General features: G+C 28.5%; 1 protein-coding gene across 1 annotated transcript; it reads right to left on the bottom strand.

Annotated features, from left to right (window-relative positions):
• Window positions 1-1,069: 1,069 nt before the first annotated feature.
• On the bottom strand, window positions 1,070-18,318 carry LOC123305948 (ATPase family AAA domain-containing protein 2-like). Its single transcript, XM_044887787.1, has 25 exons — window positions 18,192-18,318; window positions 17,688-17,720; window positions 17,381-17,579; window positions 17,148-17,319; window positions 16,953-17,089; window positions 13,432-13,527; window positions 13,160-13,293; window positions 12,820-12,893; window positions 12,612-12,757; window positions 11,672-11,881; window positions 11,522-11,599; window positions 9,163-9,573; window positions 8,941-9,089; window positions 8,397-8,477; window positions 8,163-8,333; window positions 7,887-8,099; window positions 7,636-7,823; window positions 7,244-7,409; window positions 6,986-7,186; window positions 6,521-6,816; window positions 5,369-5,554; window positions 5,105-5,295; window positions 4,400-4,722; window positions 2,473-2,772; window positions 1,070-1,195 (listed from the first exon to the last, which is right to left on the bottom strand). The coding sequence occupies exons 2-25, from the start codon at window positions 17,718-17,720 to the stop codon at window positions 1,151-1,153; spliced, it is 4,200 nt and encodes a 1,399-aa protein (XP_044743722.1). The 5' UTR covers window positions 18,192-18,318; the 3' UTR covers window positions 1,070-1,150.
• Between the last annotated feature and the right edge of the window lie 217 nt (window positions 18,319-18,535).

Below are 18,535 nucleotides of genomic sequence, written 5' to 3'. Positions count from 1 at the left end.
ATGCAGGGCGCTTAAAAATAGCATGTTCTTAACTGGTAAGAGATAGAACAAAATATTTATTTCAACGTTATTCTTTATAAAGTTACAAACTATTTTTGTTCTTTTATATATAATTATAATTCTAATATAAATTTCCCATCATCTCACCAATAATTTGAAACATGAGCTATTTTTAGCTCCTCGGGCTGTTATCACTACATAAAATCAAACAAAGTCGCTTCCCGCTGTCTGTCTCTATTTATGCTTAGATATTTAAAACTATGCAACGGATTTTGGTGCAGTTTTTTTAATAGATAGATAGAGTTATTCAAGAGGAAGGTTTATATGCATAATATAGTAGAGAATACTGATAATTTCAGAGACTTCTAATGAGATGTCGTAAATAAACACATTTTTGTATATAAAGACATTCTGTAGTTTATTTAGTATCAGTATTGCACCCGGGCGGGTCGCTAGTAATCTATATATAAATAACATCACACCGGCGAAAGATAAATACCAATAACGAATTTTAAAAATATTATTTCTATAGTGCCTTGAATGACTGGACACTTAATAGATTTAATTCACTTATGGGTTATTAGTATCTTTTATGGAAATGGCGACTTGTCCACGTAATAATAATAAGTCCTACTTATTAAAAATGTTAGCATAAATTATTGATATTAATTTACGATTAGGTATTTCATTAATAGTATATCGGAACAACTTCCGAAGAATTTTTTTTAAATTTTATTCTCTAGATCTATATTTAATTTTTTATTTTGAATAGAACTTTAGCATTGCATTAACATCTTGGTAAGAAATAATAAGAATTTGGATTAACACATTAACATCTTAGAAATAGCTAAATTGTTATTAAAAAAATATTTAATTTTCTTATTTGTATGTGAATTCTGTAAAAAAATACTAATATAAAAGATTCAACGATACTTTTCTATTTTCAGTTGTAATAAAACTATTTTGTTAAATTCTATTAGTCTGTATTTCTCACACATTAGTCTTAATAATAATAACTGAAGAGCAATAATCAAAAATCAAAAATTATATTTATTTTGATTGTGATTTTTCGCTGAACAATGATATAAATAATACTATTATTATTATAAATGGTTACAAAATAAAAATTAATGCTTAAATGGTTAAGATATTAATAATAATGCTTTTCAAATCGATCTAATTCCTCATTTAGATCCTGTAAATCAATAAAGAGTTATATATGAAAATTAAATATATTATACCTATATTAAATAATAGGTTGCGTTTTGGGAAATAGTGATCAATGATAGGTTAGTTAATACACGTCTATATTCGTCCATTTTTATTTCACTTATAAAAGTCGTAACTAGTTGAGAATAGAGAAATTGCATGGTTTTTAATTTTTATTTTTTCGAAAGTTTACTCAAAATTACTAAATAATTTTTTATATTTTACATGTAATTTTAAAATTGAAAATGGTTTTTCTAAACTATAAATTCAAATGCCAGTGACGTCAACATATCGCTTTAGTAACGCCACCGCACGAAGATATGATATATTATAACATAATTTTACATGAAAACAAGCACAAAAATATGAATTTATTGTGATTCTGATTGGCTCCCAGCCTCGACGGGCTTCAAGATGTCACAACCAAACACAAGTCACACAAAAATTAAATATACTGATGAATTATTGTTTTTTTTTTTTTATTTATGAATTTATGGCCAAAAAAAATTAATGCAACTACTCTATTGAATCGATCTCAACTTATATTATCAAAAATTCCAAAAAACTAGTACCAATTTTAAGAACCTTTGAACCTTTTTAAGTTTTTAATATAATGTCAGTACTATTTGACAGTCACTGACATGATTAATTAAAACTCACTGATCAATATTTTCCAAAACGAACCAATACTTATAAAAGAGCTAAATTGACTGGAAATTTTATTGGAAGGTAGTTGTTAACACGATAATTAACAGTATCACGGTACGCAAAATTTTTAAAGTGGACAGTTTTTTAGATATTTAGGGCCGAAGTATTTAATTTTTTTCCAAAACATTTTCAAATTTAAGTTGTCATACATTAAAGTTCAAGATAAAAAACAATTATTAGCATATATTTCACGTTATTCTGTGCGCATTCAATTTATGGAATTATTAGTTTTTTGCAAATACAAGTAAAATAACCAATTTATATAATTTAACATTTATTTTTGAGTGGAAAAAATTGGCGAATATATGATTGCCTAAATATGTAACAGACAGATGGACATATTTTTTTTAAATAAAATTTTGTTGAGATCATTTTTAACTTATTATGATTTTATATTATATTTGAATATTTTGTAGAAGGTTCAAAGATTTACTGGAAATATAAGTGTGCACATAATTATTGTATGTTTAGGTCTATAAAAATATGAAACGGCCGATATTTGAAAAATATCGTTTTTAGAAATTAATTAAATAATACACAAAAACTTCAACTTACTTGTACTAATTGTTGTCGATTAGTCATAGAAGAATATTTCTTGATTCGATTTTCTAATTGCATATATAAATCACTTAAAATTTCAATTGAACATCCTTCAGTCAACCGAACAGTGCGAGATAATATTTTATTTAATTCTTGTTTATTAATAGTGACAGTATGATGTTCTATTTTTACAGGATTTATATTACTCGTACTATCTCGTCTTATTTGATTGGGTGATGTTAAATTAGGCTGATTTTCTTTATGTTCGGAACTATTTTCTAATGGTGCATCACTATCAATCTTATCAATTAAATCCTATAAAAATGATAAAATTAACACATTTATTGTTACACTATGTTGTTTTATTTTTATGCATGTCATTAGGATTATACTTCTAAATAAGTATTAGAGTTATTCAAAGTCAAAGGTCAAGAAAATTAGTTTTTTGCAAATACATATCTCGCTTTCAATCGATTTTAAATTGAGACGCTAAAAAAAGGCACCAAAATTGAAATTGTAATACGAGAAATTCCAGACTGGCAGAAGTTGGGTATCTACCAAATTTGTTGTCCGGATTGTGATAAAAACTACCTCCTACAGACGAAAAAACAAATAGCGATTCTAGAAGAGCATAAGAAACGTAAAAAAGCATGCCTTTGCAGATCTTGTTTTAAGTACGGAACACAAAATTCTTCCTTAAAAGATGATTAAATCGATTAAATTTACAAAATTTTAGACGCTTGCGAAAGCATATTGATCCATAAGACGGGAAATAGGACTCTCACCTGAGATAAACGTTATACCTGGCTCTGAATTGATAAAATAAACAGTTTAGAGCGTTTAGACCAGATATCTAAAAGACCTGAGTTCGAATTCTGATTATATATATAAAAAGCTGTAATATGTTTAATAAATTATTTGATTATACTCAGCACACAGTAAATGTTCTTTCGGAGGTGAAATAAACTGTTTTAAATAACTGTATTATTAATAATTTTATATAATATTTGATTTCATTTCTAATATCATTAGCTATAAAAAAGCAAAATAGATATTAATTTGACTTCGGTTGACGGCTAAAAACTACCTTAATCGTACCAATTAGTGTACAATAGATTTTTTCATTTCAATTACTGTTTAGACCTTTGAAAATTCACTACTAGAATTGTCAACAGAGTGAGAACCACGTCTCAAAGTAGATTGACAAGAATAATAAATGCCGAGGCATGATCATAATACGCATGTCTTAATATACAAAATAATATCCTGGCGCGTATTTAAAATAAGATTATACCACTTTTAAATAAAGTTAAAACAGTATAATTTGTACAAATTACCATTTAAAAAAATTTTTATCTTAGAATTAACGCAAAATTATCTAACAATATTACTCGTTTGAACGTTAAAACAAAATAAAATTTTATTTATTTATTTTAAGCACATGTGAATGTGAAATATAAACACAAACACATCATTTTCTCTGTCAGCTGTTTGAACATTGGATTTTCATCTTTGTTAATCTACTCTGTGACGCCAAAATATACATACTTATATACGCTGAGCTTATCTATTTAAAATATATGATCTAAGGTTTAGACCAAGCAGTACCAAGTTGGACAAAGATAGAAGATATTTATTATTCTTTTTATCACATTAATTTTTTGACCTACTCTTTGACAACTACACAAGGACATTCAACTAAACGGGAGAAATGACAAACTGTTAACGAAATGGCAGAAGTTATAGCGTCGCTAGTGTTCCTTCCGTCTATACTACATAAATGCGTCATATTTTTAAAATCAAACTCTTTACTTGGTTCATTTTTAAAAAAAATGGATTATTAGTAGAAAGTAAGATATTTGAAAAATTGATTTTCTTGATCTTTAGTATTTTTGTAGATGTGGCACCTATTTTCTATATTTAAAAACATTAATGTACATACCATTTTTTGATCAACAGTTTCTACAACTGGATTAACATTAGAACGATTATTATATATTTTTCTTCGTTTTTTATTACCAGTTAAGAAACCACGTGCCCATGGTGGTACTCGTCTCTTTCTTTGTGGATGTGGACTAGTTCGTTGTGAGCATATTTTTAATGTATTATTTTTATTACTACTATTGTCAATTTTATCATTTTCTGGTATGGAAATACTTAACGGTTTATTAACACCATCATTATTCTCATTTATTTGATCTGTTTGATCACCCGATTGATCTAACAAAATTTTTGATTTGTTATCTTGTGAAGTATCTATAGACGCTGTAATAAACAAACAACATTACCAATTTATTTAATAAAATAGTCAATGAGTCCTCGCTTGGGTGATTCACTTCACTCTTTTGGCTATAGGACTTTATGGAAACCTTAAACCTTTATGATAAATAAAACCCTCCCCTGAGTTCCTAAAGATCGGTAATAATAACACATTCAAGCCGACAATTTATAAAAGGTGAAGGAACAGGCGATTTATCAATGGGATTCTGTTAGGACTGATTTGGTACGTAAACCCAAAACATTTTCATAGCCACTGTCTTTGAAAACATCGTATTCAATCGATGTCAAATTTAAGCCAAATTTTAGTATCAGATTCTAACATAATAATCTTTTTCTCATAATAATCGATTAAATCATTGTTACTTACATTCTTCCGCTAAAGCACGTATATGATGAGGTAGAAATTCATTAGGTTCGCCAGTTTGTCTAACTTTACGATTTTTCGAAATTTTCCTACAGTTATCTTCAAAATCTGTATCCATTTCCGCTTTTATCAACGCATAAGCATAATCTCTAAACCAGCATGCTCTATGACGTATTTGTTTATCCGCTGGGGTTCTATATAAATTTTTTAATATAATTTAGTAATTTATGAAGGATTTATCTTAACTATAAACATAATAAAACTTACACATCAGGATTATAGGTAAGGGCGTTTAATTGAATCAAATCAATATCCATTAAAAATTCCTGAGCACTACAATAACAATGTAAATCTACTTTTGTCATCATTGTTTCTAAATCCATAGGCTTTTCTACAACATCTAAATAATCTGGAACTTCTTCCAAATCAACAGGTTTTGTAAACATAAAAAATCTATAAATTAAAAAAGAATTATTATTTAGTTAGATGGGTTTCGTTCGTTTTTGTTTTTAAAATTTTAAAATAATTAAATTATGCAAACTTTAAAGCATCAAAAAGAACAATATTTTATTTAGATGAATCTAAGAGGTCTGGGTTCGACTCTTTGTGCGAGTGTATTTTTTTCAATTCAATGGGGAATCGGTCAAGCAGGGAGTTTCCAACTTCAGACTGTAGGTGGCGCGCATGTGAGAGTGGTACTTCTAGCGGAAAGATTTAAAAGGCTGCAAGTCGCTTATATAATAAATTAAAGTATATTAATGTAAAAAAAAATTTTTTTTATAATCGATGTTTTATCATAAACAATAAAATTTTTTTCTAAATTTTATATATAAAAAATAAAAATATTATAATATCTTTACGTTTTATAACATAATCAAGTAGATAAATATAAAAATAAAAATTTTTTATAATTGATTTTTTATCACAAATATTAAAAAATTTTTCAATTTTTTTAATATGAATTATTGAAAGGTAATCTTTATATAACATTTATAATCTACTTATCATAAGAAATGCGAAAAAAATTTATGATATACATATATAACTCATATATTGGTATACATATACAATATAGATATAGGATATATTTTCCAATGATAAAAAAAAATTGTATATGAATTATGAAAAATTTGTAAATTTTTTTTATTAATATCTTTGATAATATGTATTTTATGAATAAATCATTGATTTTGTCGCTTTAAATTGTTTTTTCTCCAGTATTTATAAAATGTTTGTGTAGGTTATGTCGTAACTGTCAACACCAAACCAAGCAGAACGAAGCGTACGCATTTGAAAGTTTCCGTGAGAAGTACCACTCTCACTTGCGCGCCACCTACAGTCTGAAATTGGAAACTAACTGCTTGACCGATTCCCCATTAAAAAATTTTAATTTTTATTAAGTAAAGTAAATACACTTACGCTTTATTACTTGCTAACTTCTTGCACACATCTCGTAAGAATATACGTAATTCTATTAAAGTCTCTTCTTCTTTATCAAATAAAACTTGTCGTGATTTTGGTGATAAAGGTGGTGGAGGAGGCGTCGGTGCACGAGGTAGTGGTTCATATACAACTGGTGTACTTGATTCTAGTGATATTTTATATTCTAACGATTCGTTAACAATTAATGGTCGGAAGAAATTCTCTCTATCATTTTCAATTGGAATATCTACTTCTAATATTTCATGACGGTATTCACTAAATAATTCGGATATCTGAAATCAAAAAATATATTTAGTATTAGTATTTTATCAAAAGTGTCGCAAAACTAGCTCAAAGTCAAAAATTATAAAATCTCTATATTGAAATAATTTTGATAATTGAATAACATTATTTCTGAGATTTATGAAATATTATTCAGGTTAAGGTAAAAAAATAACGTACCTGATTAGGTAATTCAGTGATGGGAGTATCTACTGTTGCTAATAAAAGAATAGAATTAATTTCTGCCGAGGTATTTGTTAGATACGTACTATACATCATTTGCACTAACGTTTTTACCGTTTCATTTGCCATATCCCACCATAAATTTAACTTTGGTAAATACAGTATACTTGGTGAATTTCTTCTGGTTTCATTTAAAATCTAAAAACAAAAACCTGTAAATAATCTTACCTACATTTTTATTGTATGTTGCGTTACCTGTATACAAGTTTCTTCTGGAGTTCCACCTAGTCTACTATGTAATGTAATAGCATCTAAAGTTAGGACTGGTAAATGTTCAAATTCTTTTAATAATGCACTGGCTACTAAATGAGATCCGTTACGTGCAACTAATAACCGTGCACATTTTCGCCCAACTCTCAACCTAAGGACAAATCCGTATGAATTAATTTCAAAATTATTTATAAAAAATTAATTTAAAAAGTTTGGTAATGGATTTAGATATTGAACTTTGATTTTGTATATAAATGTATATTATAAAAAAAGTAGTGCTTTAATTAAGATACATGACGTATCCTACGTTCTATCGTGATTAAGTAACATTTTATGGCATACACTTTGATATGAAGTATTTAAAAATATCTATGTACCTTTCAGATGGTAACATTTTATTGGCAGATGGATAATTATGTATAACTAAATTAATGGCAGTTTGTATTGATTCTGAAAGTAAAGGCATTAAGTATGTTGGTGGATAAGCAGCTGTATGTATTGGTGCACCACGTGCTCCAGCCGGGACCAAAGATAATCCAGCATCATGAAAATCATTTGGATTGACCTAGAAACATAAAACATTTAAATTAATTAAAAACAAATTTAATTAATAAAATATGGTTCATACTTTTATTTTATTATGATCGATCAGTAAACGGTATGAACTATCATAAATTTGTGGATACGTTCGTCGAATTGATTTTAACACTGCTTCGGTACACAATGCACGTAAATCTGCACCACAATAACCCACACTTCGTTCAGCTAAATCATCGATTAAATCATCTGAAGGTACATCAGGCCACTCTGATAATATAATTTTTAAAATAGCTTTTCTTTGCTGTAAAATAAGTAAAAAATTTATGAAGTTTGAACAAGTATAGAGTATCAACCAAATGCATACCTCTAAAGCTGGTAAAGGAAAATAGATTTCTCTATCAAAACGTCCAGGTCTACGTAGAGCTGGATCTAAAGCGTCTAATCTATTTGTTGCACCTATTACAGTGACTTCATTACGCGTTTTATCTAAACCATCCATTAAAGCTAATAAGGAAGCGACAACGCTCACATGTACCTAAATTATTGGTATAATTAAATTATTATGATTAATAATTATTAATTTGATATATTGACTTACTTGTTCCTGTCTGGCAGTTCTGGTCGGAGCTAAACCATCAATTTCATCAAAAAATATTATTGAAGGAGCCATTTGTGCGGCCTACATAAAACAATTAAAAAAAAATAGATTACATATAATACAAAATTTAAATTTTAAAATTTTTCATTTGTCAATTTTCAAATAACTACGAATATTTTTAGGTTTTTTTTACTTATACATATATATATAAGATTTTGTCAAAGACTATATCTCAGGATGAATGCAAGGGCCAAAAAACACGCAAATCCATGTTGACAGATTAGAAGAAGAACAATTGTAACATCGAAAGATCTAATTTTCATATCAGTGGAAGCTGTAAATCGCTTGAAATTTGCAAAAACACAATGTATTTTACTAAAATTCAAAGTAAGAAATCTCGAAAATGGATCACATCCGGACAAATGATTTTAGGGAACTACTATCAGTACATAAAGGGGTTAATGAGAAAGTAACAGTTTTGGGAGTTCATTTATATCGTGCGTTAATTATGCGTTGTAAGATAATAATTAAAACTAAAAAATACCTGCTCAAATAACAACGTCATCTGTTTTTCTGTTTGTCCAACCCATTTACTGAGTAAATCAGCCCCTTTTCGCATAAAAAATGTGACTTTTCTATTTCCAAAGCTACATTCATTAGCTAACGCTCTAGCCATAAGCGTTTTACCCGTACCTGGAAATTTAAGCAAATTTATTTTATTCCCTTCAATTAATAAAAACAAATCATCAGTTGTAAATGGACTAACCTGGTGGTCCATAAAATAAAACTCCTTTAGGTGGATTTGTACGATATTTTTGGAAAATTTCGGGATAAAGCATTGGTAAAATAACCATTTCTCTCAAACAACGGTATTGTTCATCTAAACCGCCAATTGATTTAAACGTAATGGAACTGTCTATTGTTGTGGGATCTAATGTTAAATCTTTCTTTTGTTTATTCTTATGAAGCGGTGGTGTATTTGCTCTTCTGTTTGATTGCCTCTTTTGCATTGAAGTAATACCAGCTATATGCTTTTTAGACCGTTGAATTTCGTCATCTGTATCTGTTGTACTAGAATCTGATGAATCACTATTTTTTGTTCGAATTATCGCACGCCTTGCTCGTCTTGGTAATTCTCGACGTTTTCTACGTCCTCGGGTTTCCTCTGCTTGATTAACTACAATAAATAAAAAACTCATCATAAAACTATTTCGTTTGGGAGCTAAAATGCCACAGACCATCATAAAGATGCACTCTTTTTTATACGGAAGTTAGCTTCAACGCAAAAATAAAAATTATATTTTTTAAATTAACCAAACAGGACGATTAAAAGATTTCATTTTTGTATATCGAAAAAACGGAATCAAAAAACGCGAAAACACATATAAGCTCATTTTTGGTATGGTAGTATAAAGAACGTCTTATACTTTACAAGCTGTGAAGAACCAATATTTAGGAAAGAAAAATAGTTTGGTGGTATTTATCCTAAAAACATATTTTTAATAAATCATTCTAGGGTTTGCGATATCCGCGGGGCCACCAATTACAGGAGAACTTTGTCCATTTATAGTAAAATAAATCAAAAATGAAGACTAACAATTTACGATTTTGTGCTTGATTTTCGAGTAATCGAAAATTAAAGTGCAACTTAAAAAGTGAATGAGTGAGTGAACGGAATCTCAGGGCTAGCCAAAAAGTAAAAAAACTGGCAGATACGTGTTAACTCGAGTCCATTAAAGGCATGGTCAACCCGTGTTTTAGTGACTGAAAACAATCACAGAATTTACCAGAGCAAATTCGGGCGAACATCGCCTATCATCTGATTGATTACATTAATTTAAATTTTAGTACACAGACCCGTACTAGACCGAATCTATTAGTGAAATCTGTTTTGGGACGCAGTATCACTTCTAAACAATTTTTTTTTAATCACACTATACGCTAGTAAAGTAAAACGTCATATCGTGTTTTATTTTATAAACAGTGGTTTTGTTGTCTCTCTAATTCATAAGAAAATTCAGGAAAAGGGTAAAATTGCAATTCTGGATCATTACTGAGTGTGTTTTCACAATTAATAACACAACACTTTCGATTCGATCGTTTTTTACTCATTTTATGGAATATTAAATCAGTATTTAATTCCACTTACAACATATGGCATTAATGCAGATTTGGCTGGAGGATAGCGGTATCTTTAGAACCCCTATATTATCAAATGTACAAAATTTATTGGTACAAAAAATATATTTGAAGCAACTTGTATTTTTTTAAAGTAAAAAAAAAAAAAAAAAAAGAAACAAGATAAGAAAATAAATAAGCCAAGCCCATTTGCGAGGGATTTTAACCCTGCAAGATGCGTGCAAAACTACTTTTCTTGTAATCACCTGGCAGGTAGAAGATCAAACTATAATGACCTGTCTTTTTTAGAATATTTATTTGTATTTATTTGCAAAGTACTTTCGCAAGCATTTTGCAGGGTTAAAATCCCTCGAAAATGGCCTGATTTCTTTATTTTCTTCATTTTTCAATATTAAAGTTTACTTTAAAAAAAATTTCAAGTTATCTCAAAGATATTTTTTTGCAACAAAAAATTTTATATGTTTGATAATATAGGAGTTCTAAAGATACCGCTATCTTTTGAACCCCTATAGCCATCTCTCCATTTTTGTATTAGGATATTATAGGAGAGAAATTTGACAAATTTTCAGAATTCGTCAAACACCCAAAATTATCTACCAGCTCTCCTACTATTTCTGCTAAACCACTGTTGATAAAAAATACAACACGAGATGGCGCAAAGGTCATTCGTCAAAAATATTTTGCTAGTGTATATTTTTTTTTTTTTTGTTGAGAATTTTAAACAAGTTTGTTACCATATAAACCAGCAAAATATGTACACAGAAGAATTTAGTTTTTAAATACAGTTTGTTGCCACGGAAAACAGTGTGATAATACAAAATGACATTACGTAAAACGTAAACAAAGAAATGCAAAATACATTATATAAAAAAATTCAATAAAACAGAAAGCAAAGCCGAAATTTAAAAAAAATGTATCTTTTACTTTCGTCTTATTCAACTTAATTTGTAAGAATCAGTTGTCAAATCGATTCGTTATATACTTACGTTGGCTTGGTTTTGGTTTACGTTGGCGCAGTTTATATTTTGGACTGCTATGTCTTTCTTCTGTTGTACTATCACTATCTATAAAAACATAAAAAACCGTTATATATCGAAACAAATTTCTATTACTATATATTATTTTTAAATACTTACCATTTCGTTCCATTTCTTGCAAATTGTAACTGATTCCCGATCTTTGGCGTAGCCTACTATTTCTTTTAAGAGGTGTTGTATTACTACTAATTTTATTGGAATCATCTTCCGCATCATTCTGTGGCTCATCTTCTTTATGAGATATTTCTTCGTCTTTTATGGCTTCACCGTTTACTATTGGTCGTTCTATATTTTGGCAGTTAGACTTATCTAAAAGAATAAAAGTTAATAAATGTCATAATCCTAATGTCAAAGGTCAAAGTGAAGTTTGCGAAGTGTCCAAAGTCAAAGGTCAAGAAGATTTTCTTTAGTTGAATAGTTTTTTTGACAATTGTACGACACAAGAGCAAATCGATGAAAAGGCCTATTTAAAAAACCACATATTGTCATTAATTAGCCTTTTTCCTGGGAAGATTAAAAATAAATCCACTAGATGGCAAGATATATTTGTACACCCCCCCCCCTTGTGTCGCCATCTAGCGGATCTTTTTTAATCTTCAGAGAAAAAAGGCCTGAAATTATTAATTATTGTATGTCCGGATTTAATGATAATATGATAATGTTTATAATTTGTCTTATGTAGTTAGTTAAAAAATTTTATTAGTATTATTTAAAAAATATAATGCTTTAATTAGCCTTTTTCCTGGAAAGATTAAAAAAAGATCCGCTAGATGGCAACACTGGGGGGAGGGGTAACAAATATATCCTGCCATCTAGAGGATCTTTTTTTAATCTTCCCAGGGAAAAGGCTAATTAATAACAAATAGGTTTGCACTTGTTGCACAATATATTATCATATTATCATGGTAACCTAACTAGATAAAAGCTTTGCGGAGATTTGGTTGGCTGTAGTACAATTAACTGACGCTATTGTACATTTTTCCAAGTCCAATTTGCCAAGTTGCAAATGTGTATCATTATAAACCCTATTTTTACTTACTTTTACTATTATCAATGGAATTTTGAGTAGGTTCGCCTGAACCATTAATCTGAGAACATTCTTGGTGTAATTTTTGGTTTAAGTCTGCTTGTGTGGCACTTCTAGATAAATATTTATAAACGTATTTCTTATTATTGCTACATGTTCTACAAATAAAATTAATAATTGTTGATAAGTAGCTCTTTGTTTATATATGAAATGACTTTACCTCTTTTGTCGCATTGGAATATCGTTTAATATTTCATGCTTTTCAGATTTTCCATCATCTGGAATTCTACTATCCTAGAACATAAAATACACTTATTTAAAAAAAAATAATCCAAATAATTTTCTGAAATGTTGCAGAAAAGGAGCAGTAAATATTTAAAGCGAAAAATTAATTTCGTTATCATCGAAAATTTGATGAATAGTGAAAATTATTTTTTCAATAATTAAAATAAATTGCCAATTTTGTTTCTGATAAAAAAATCTTTTCCTTGAATATATTTCAGAAATGATTATATACACTAAAAAAAAGTCACTAAATTAAGGAAAAATAAAAACAATACCTTTGAATCATCTTCATGATCCGAAATAAAATCACGTTTGAATTTCGGATATCCACGAATCATTTGATGTTCAGTTATCCAACTAGTATTAAACGTATTATATTTAAACTTTCTCTGTCGTTTACTTCGCCGAACTAATTAAAAAGCATACATATATTTATAAAAATAAAAACTTCAATTAATGATTATATTGAAACGAAAAGAAAATAATTATCTAGAATATTTTTATTCATAATTCCTTATCTTAAATAAATTTATTATCTGTATCTTACTTTCAATATCAGGCTTTTCATCGTAGCTATTTCCTAAATCTTGCGAAAATGGAGAATTTGGATCTGCATAACTTTCCCGTTTCAATGGCCTTAAACCTAAAGTAAATAAAAATAATATTTTAAAAACTGATAACAACTTATTCAAAGGAGTGTTTTTCTTGTGCTAATGGGCCATCCAAAAATTACGTCACACCTTGAAGGGGGGGAGGGTATCATTCGAATGTGACATTGTGTGACAAGGGGTAGAGGGGGTCAAAAGCTTTGTGACATCACATTTCAAAATTTGCGATGCCCAAACACGAAATTTATAGGTAAAAAAAAAATTTTAAACATTTACAAACGCAATCTTTATTATATATCTTAATGATAAGGGCGCCGTAACCATCGGGTGCAGCTGTAGCTCAAGGAGCTTAATCTTCGATTTTATTAAAGATTATTCAATAAATATAAGAATAAATGGAAATAACTGTTTTTTTTTATATTATTTTTCGATAAAATTGGAAAATGTGTGACGCACGTCAGGGGGAGGGGTTTTTCAAAATGTGACAACTTGTGACAACGACGGGGGGAGGGGTTAAAAAGTCCTGAAATTTGTGTGACGTAATTTATGGATGGCCCCTAAAGGCTCTTATCCAATTTTTTTGAAACTTTTGATTGTATTTTGATTGGATTGATGCCAAAAGTGTATTTGTGGTAAATGTGATGTGCATTTTTTTCATCTCAATGACGTTTTTATTTTGTATATTTGTACAACATTAACGATGTTCCAGCATGGTATTTGCAGTTTCTATGTTAAAGCAATGGTACAATTTTTTTTTCGACAGAATTTAACGAAAAATTAAATTTAAGAATTTAATAATGCTTACTATTAATTCCCAAAGTTTCAGAAATTTTGACCGTTTAAAATGGGAAATAATTATGCCAACGTCCCAATTTCGATCAATTTACGTCAAAATTAATATCTCGAAAGTGAAAATTAATTTCTAAATTTTTTTTTTAGAATTGTATTGTATAAACATTTTTTTCTACTTTTTCTTCAATATATAATAATATCATAAAAAATAGTTGGAGAGACCGGACATTTTACATGCTTTAAATGGGACATGACCCTCAAAATCGCGAACTTTGTCTTTAAATATCTCGCGATCAAAACGGTCAAAAATTATGAAATTTTAGGAATTCATAAATAAAGCTATTATAAACCCGAGAAAAAAAATTCGGCCAAATCTGTCGAAAAGTGATTTCATGCTGGTACTACCTTAACCAATATTTAAACTTATTATTAACATCCCAATATAAACAAGTGAAAACAAACAATTGACTGAGTTATTTGTTGAAATACCATGTATAGAGAGTGTTGATTACTCTATCACATTACACATACATACATGTCACAAATATATAACTGATAATCCCATACTAATACATACTATAAAATTTGCATCTAATGTGTGCCCTCGTGAGCAAACAGTGATGTTTAAAAAAAAATGTTTCAAACAAAAGTTGTTTATTTTTTTATAAGGAAGATTTTTTACATTTAAACTTTTGTTCTATCTCTAACGTACATCTACACTATCTATCTACAACTATCTCTCTACAAGATGGACCCATAGGTCAAGACCCAATTGGCCTATGTTGCTCATTTACGAACTTGACCTCACTTTTTACGTTCTGAATACGTTGTAAAAATTTCAGCTTGATATCTTTATTCGTTTTTGAGTTATCGTGTTGGCAGACAGACGGACAGACAACCAGAAATGGACTAATTAAGTGATTCTATGAACACCTATACCAAAATTTTTTTTGTAGCATCAATATTTTTAAGCGTTACAAACTTGGGACTAAACTTAATATACTATGTATATTTCATATATACATGGTATAAAAAGTTGTAATCGGTCCGAAAATTCAAATCGAAATTTTCAACATATAAAGATTGCAAAACATTTCATGGTCAGAATGGTGTATTAACATTACTTTTAGATTGATGACTGTGTGTACGCATTTGTGTATTTATGTTCGGGGACATTTTTATGTTCACGATGTCTCGTGAATGAAAGATGACAGCTATATCGGATTTGAGCCAATTGTTGAATAATTTCTGAAAAGTTTCCCAAAAATGACGCGTAGAAATTGAGGCGTTGGGTGGGAGGAGAAAAATTATACTTTTTTTATATTTTTTTTTTTAATTTTTCTGTTACTTTTTAGGAACTAGAAATTTCGATTATTTCTAAAGCTATAGAAAATCACTTAAACAATAATTTATCCCCCGATCATTTTTTCTGTTCAACTAATATTTACGGTAATTGATTCTTTGAATTTTTATATACAATAACACAATAATAAGTTCGAATACAATAATTAATATTGAAGTATTTTAAGCAGTATAGAAAGTTGTTTTCATCATTTGGGAGGCTGAATGTGTGGACCATAGGCTCGCAGTCACATGAACAGCTTGTTTTTTTTATACAATGGGATCGAAAAACTCAAAAACCATTGTCGAGATATTATGCGACTCTGGCTATTCATAATCTGTTCTATCGGTTATTAATTTTTAACCATACATCAAATCAACATTTTTTGGTAAATTGTAACCATTGTCGATATATTGTTTTAATTTTCTGTATTGATAAGTAAACACTTTTGGTGCAACGATTTAATACCGAGCACTCCCAGGTATCACTTTTTTTAAATGAAATTATTTTAATTTTTTTAGAATTATCCTAAGGGCACTTTTATATATATAGTGTGTCCCCGGATAGAGGTAACTATACTTCTAAATTTTTTTATTTTTCATTTTAAGAAAAAAGGTCATTCTTCATAAAAAATTCTGAAAAGTATGTAAGCATATTTAAAACTTCTTAATAATGTACAGGGTAGCCAAAAAATTGAAATCACCTTGTTTCTTTTTGGTAAACTACCCTTCCTTTTTATAAGTTGACAAAATGTTATTCAGAAAAGTTGCTCGCAATTAACAATTATGACTCTATACAAAATATCAAGAAGATCCGTGTACTTTAATTATAGCATCATTTTTTATTTGAACAAAAGTTGTAATTACAAAAATACGTAATAAGAAAATAATAATAAATCAATTAACATGTACTATTCGATAGTATAATTTTTTGTGGACTAGGTTAGAAAATAAAAAAGAAAATTTATTTTCTCGGATAAACATTCACTAAATGCATTTGTCAAAGTTGGAAAGATCTTCTTGAAATTCAGTCATGAATTTGAATCTTCAGTCATAATTGTTAATTTCGAGCAACTTTTCTTACTAACATTTTGTCAACTTATAAATAGGAAGGGTAGTTTATCAAAACAAAAATAGTGATATAAAATTTTTGGCTACCCTGTGCATTATTTAGAAGTTTTAAATATGCCTACATATTTTTCAGAATAAGCAAAACTTTTTATAAAGAATGACTTTTTTTCTTAAAATGCAAAATAAGAAAATTTACAAGTATAGTTACCTCTATCCGGGGACACACTGTATATACAGAATTCTACAAAATATTTACCACTTCGACTTCTTGAGAACGGTTCACTAATTTTATCCGAATTCACTTGACGCGTGTTTCTTCTATTTTCACCAGAATAATTAATTTCTTCCGTCTGATCTAAGCATTTTCTTGTTTTGATAATTCTGCGCCTAGTCCTATAAAAATAAAAATTTGAAAAAAAAAAATTACCACATAGACTGATTGTAAATTTACCTTCGAGGGCTTGAATAAATATTAAAGCCAGACGTGTCAGGATCTAAATCATCAAGTATATCTTCTGAATCATCGTCCAACAAAATATTCCGTTTGGAATAAATAACTCGACGATCTTGACGACGTTCCATATCTAAGCGTTTACTTTGAAGGGGCCTTAAATGTGTTTTACCTACGGAAAAATGATCGATATTAATCTGTTTAAATCAAAGCTTACTTGCTTCATTAACTACCTTGCCGATTATAAGTACGTTCTGAAGAACAAACAAAACGACTACGCAATTCTCTAACTCGATTCGTCAGAACAGAAGTGGAATTATTGGCCCATTTTGGTGTCCAAGATTCTGTTTCTTCTTCGGGTGATGACGCAGGCTCATCAACATCGCTACTTCCACGATCTACACTACTTTCTTCAACGCTGGATTGTTTTGCCTGTTGAAAAATATTTTTGAATAAAGTAATAGGTATCTAAACTTTCCTCAACTTATGTAGAGGTACAATTTTCATGCATTCTATGAAATTTTTTTATACATCACTTACATTTGTCGAATAATGACGTCTTGTATTCACCATCTACAAAGAAAATTATCAATTCATAATAAAAAGATTGGGGAGATTCAAAATACTGTCAACATATTTCGAGAAAAAAAAAACATAAAATGGCTTTAACCATGACTTATATGTCACCAATATTCCTTTTCTCTATGATTTATGTAAATTTAATAACTAAATTAGTACTTAACTATTCAAAAATTTTAATGAATGTTTGCTTGAGTGAAATTAAATTATTAAAATATAAAATATTTAATATTCTTTGAAAAGATTGAATAATAAACTTATTTGAAAAAAAAATGTTTTATACGACTAAACAAAAAAGCTAAATTAAACCTATGTTATAAAAGCTTGAAGAATAAACTTGACATATTAAAAATTAGATTTAAAATTGTTTAAAATCAAAATTATTTAACATATGATTATTTTAACGGTTTTACTTTTATTCGTGTCCATCATAACTGAAATAAACATTGAAACAAAGGTACTTGCTTGGAATAAGGGCAAACCCAAACCCTTGTAATATTTAAGAAAATATGTAAAATTTAAATTTAAGAACTATAAATAATAAGACATTATTAAGCACAATAAACAAATATTCACAGTTTTCATAAAAAATTGCAATAAATTGTTAAATAAAAAGGTTTCATGAACTATGTAATTATACTAGTATATTACTATTGACAGAAACAAGCATAATCTCTACAAGGTTACGTTCTAAATTATACTTTTAAAAGTTGCTTTTAGTTAAAATATTTTAAGGAAAACTGTATGAAAATTCATTACAATTTTCAATTTTAATTCTTCTGTACGTTTTGTACCTTATATAAATTAAT

Source organism: Chrysoperla carnea, chromosome 1 (assembly GCF_905475395.1).
Source record: "Chrysoperla carnea chromosome 1, inChrCarn1.1, whole genome shotgun sequence".
Lineage (NCBI taxonomy): Eukaryota > Metazoa > Arthropoda > Insecta > Neuroptera > Chrysopidae > Chrysoperla > Chrysoperla carnea.
This window is presented reverse-complemented; position numbering and strand designations above follow the sequence as displayed.

Coding starts and splice junctions, on each gene's coding strand:
- LOC123305948 (XM_044887787.1), bottom strand. CDS start 17,720: ATGGTGAATACAAGACGTCATTATTCGACAAAT. Junction 11,882..12,611: donor TTCCATTGATAATAGTAAAA/GTAAGTAAAAAT, acceptor TTATTCTTTTAG/ATAAGTCTAACTGCCAAAAT. Junction 5,296..5,368: donor CTTACCTATAATCCTGATGT/GTAAGTTTTATT, acceptor AAATTTATATAG/AACCCCAGCGGATAAACAAA.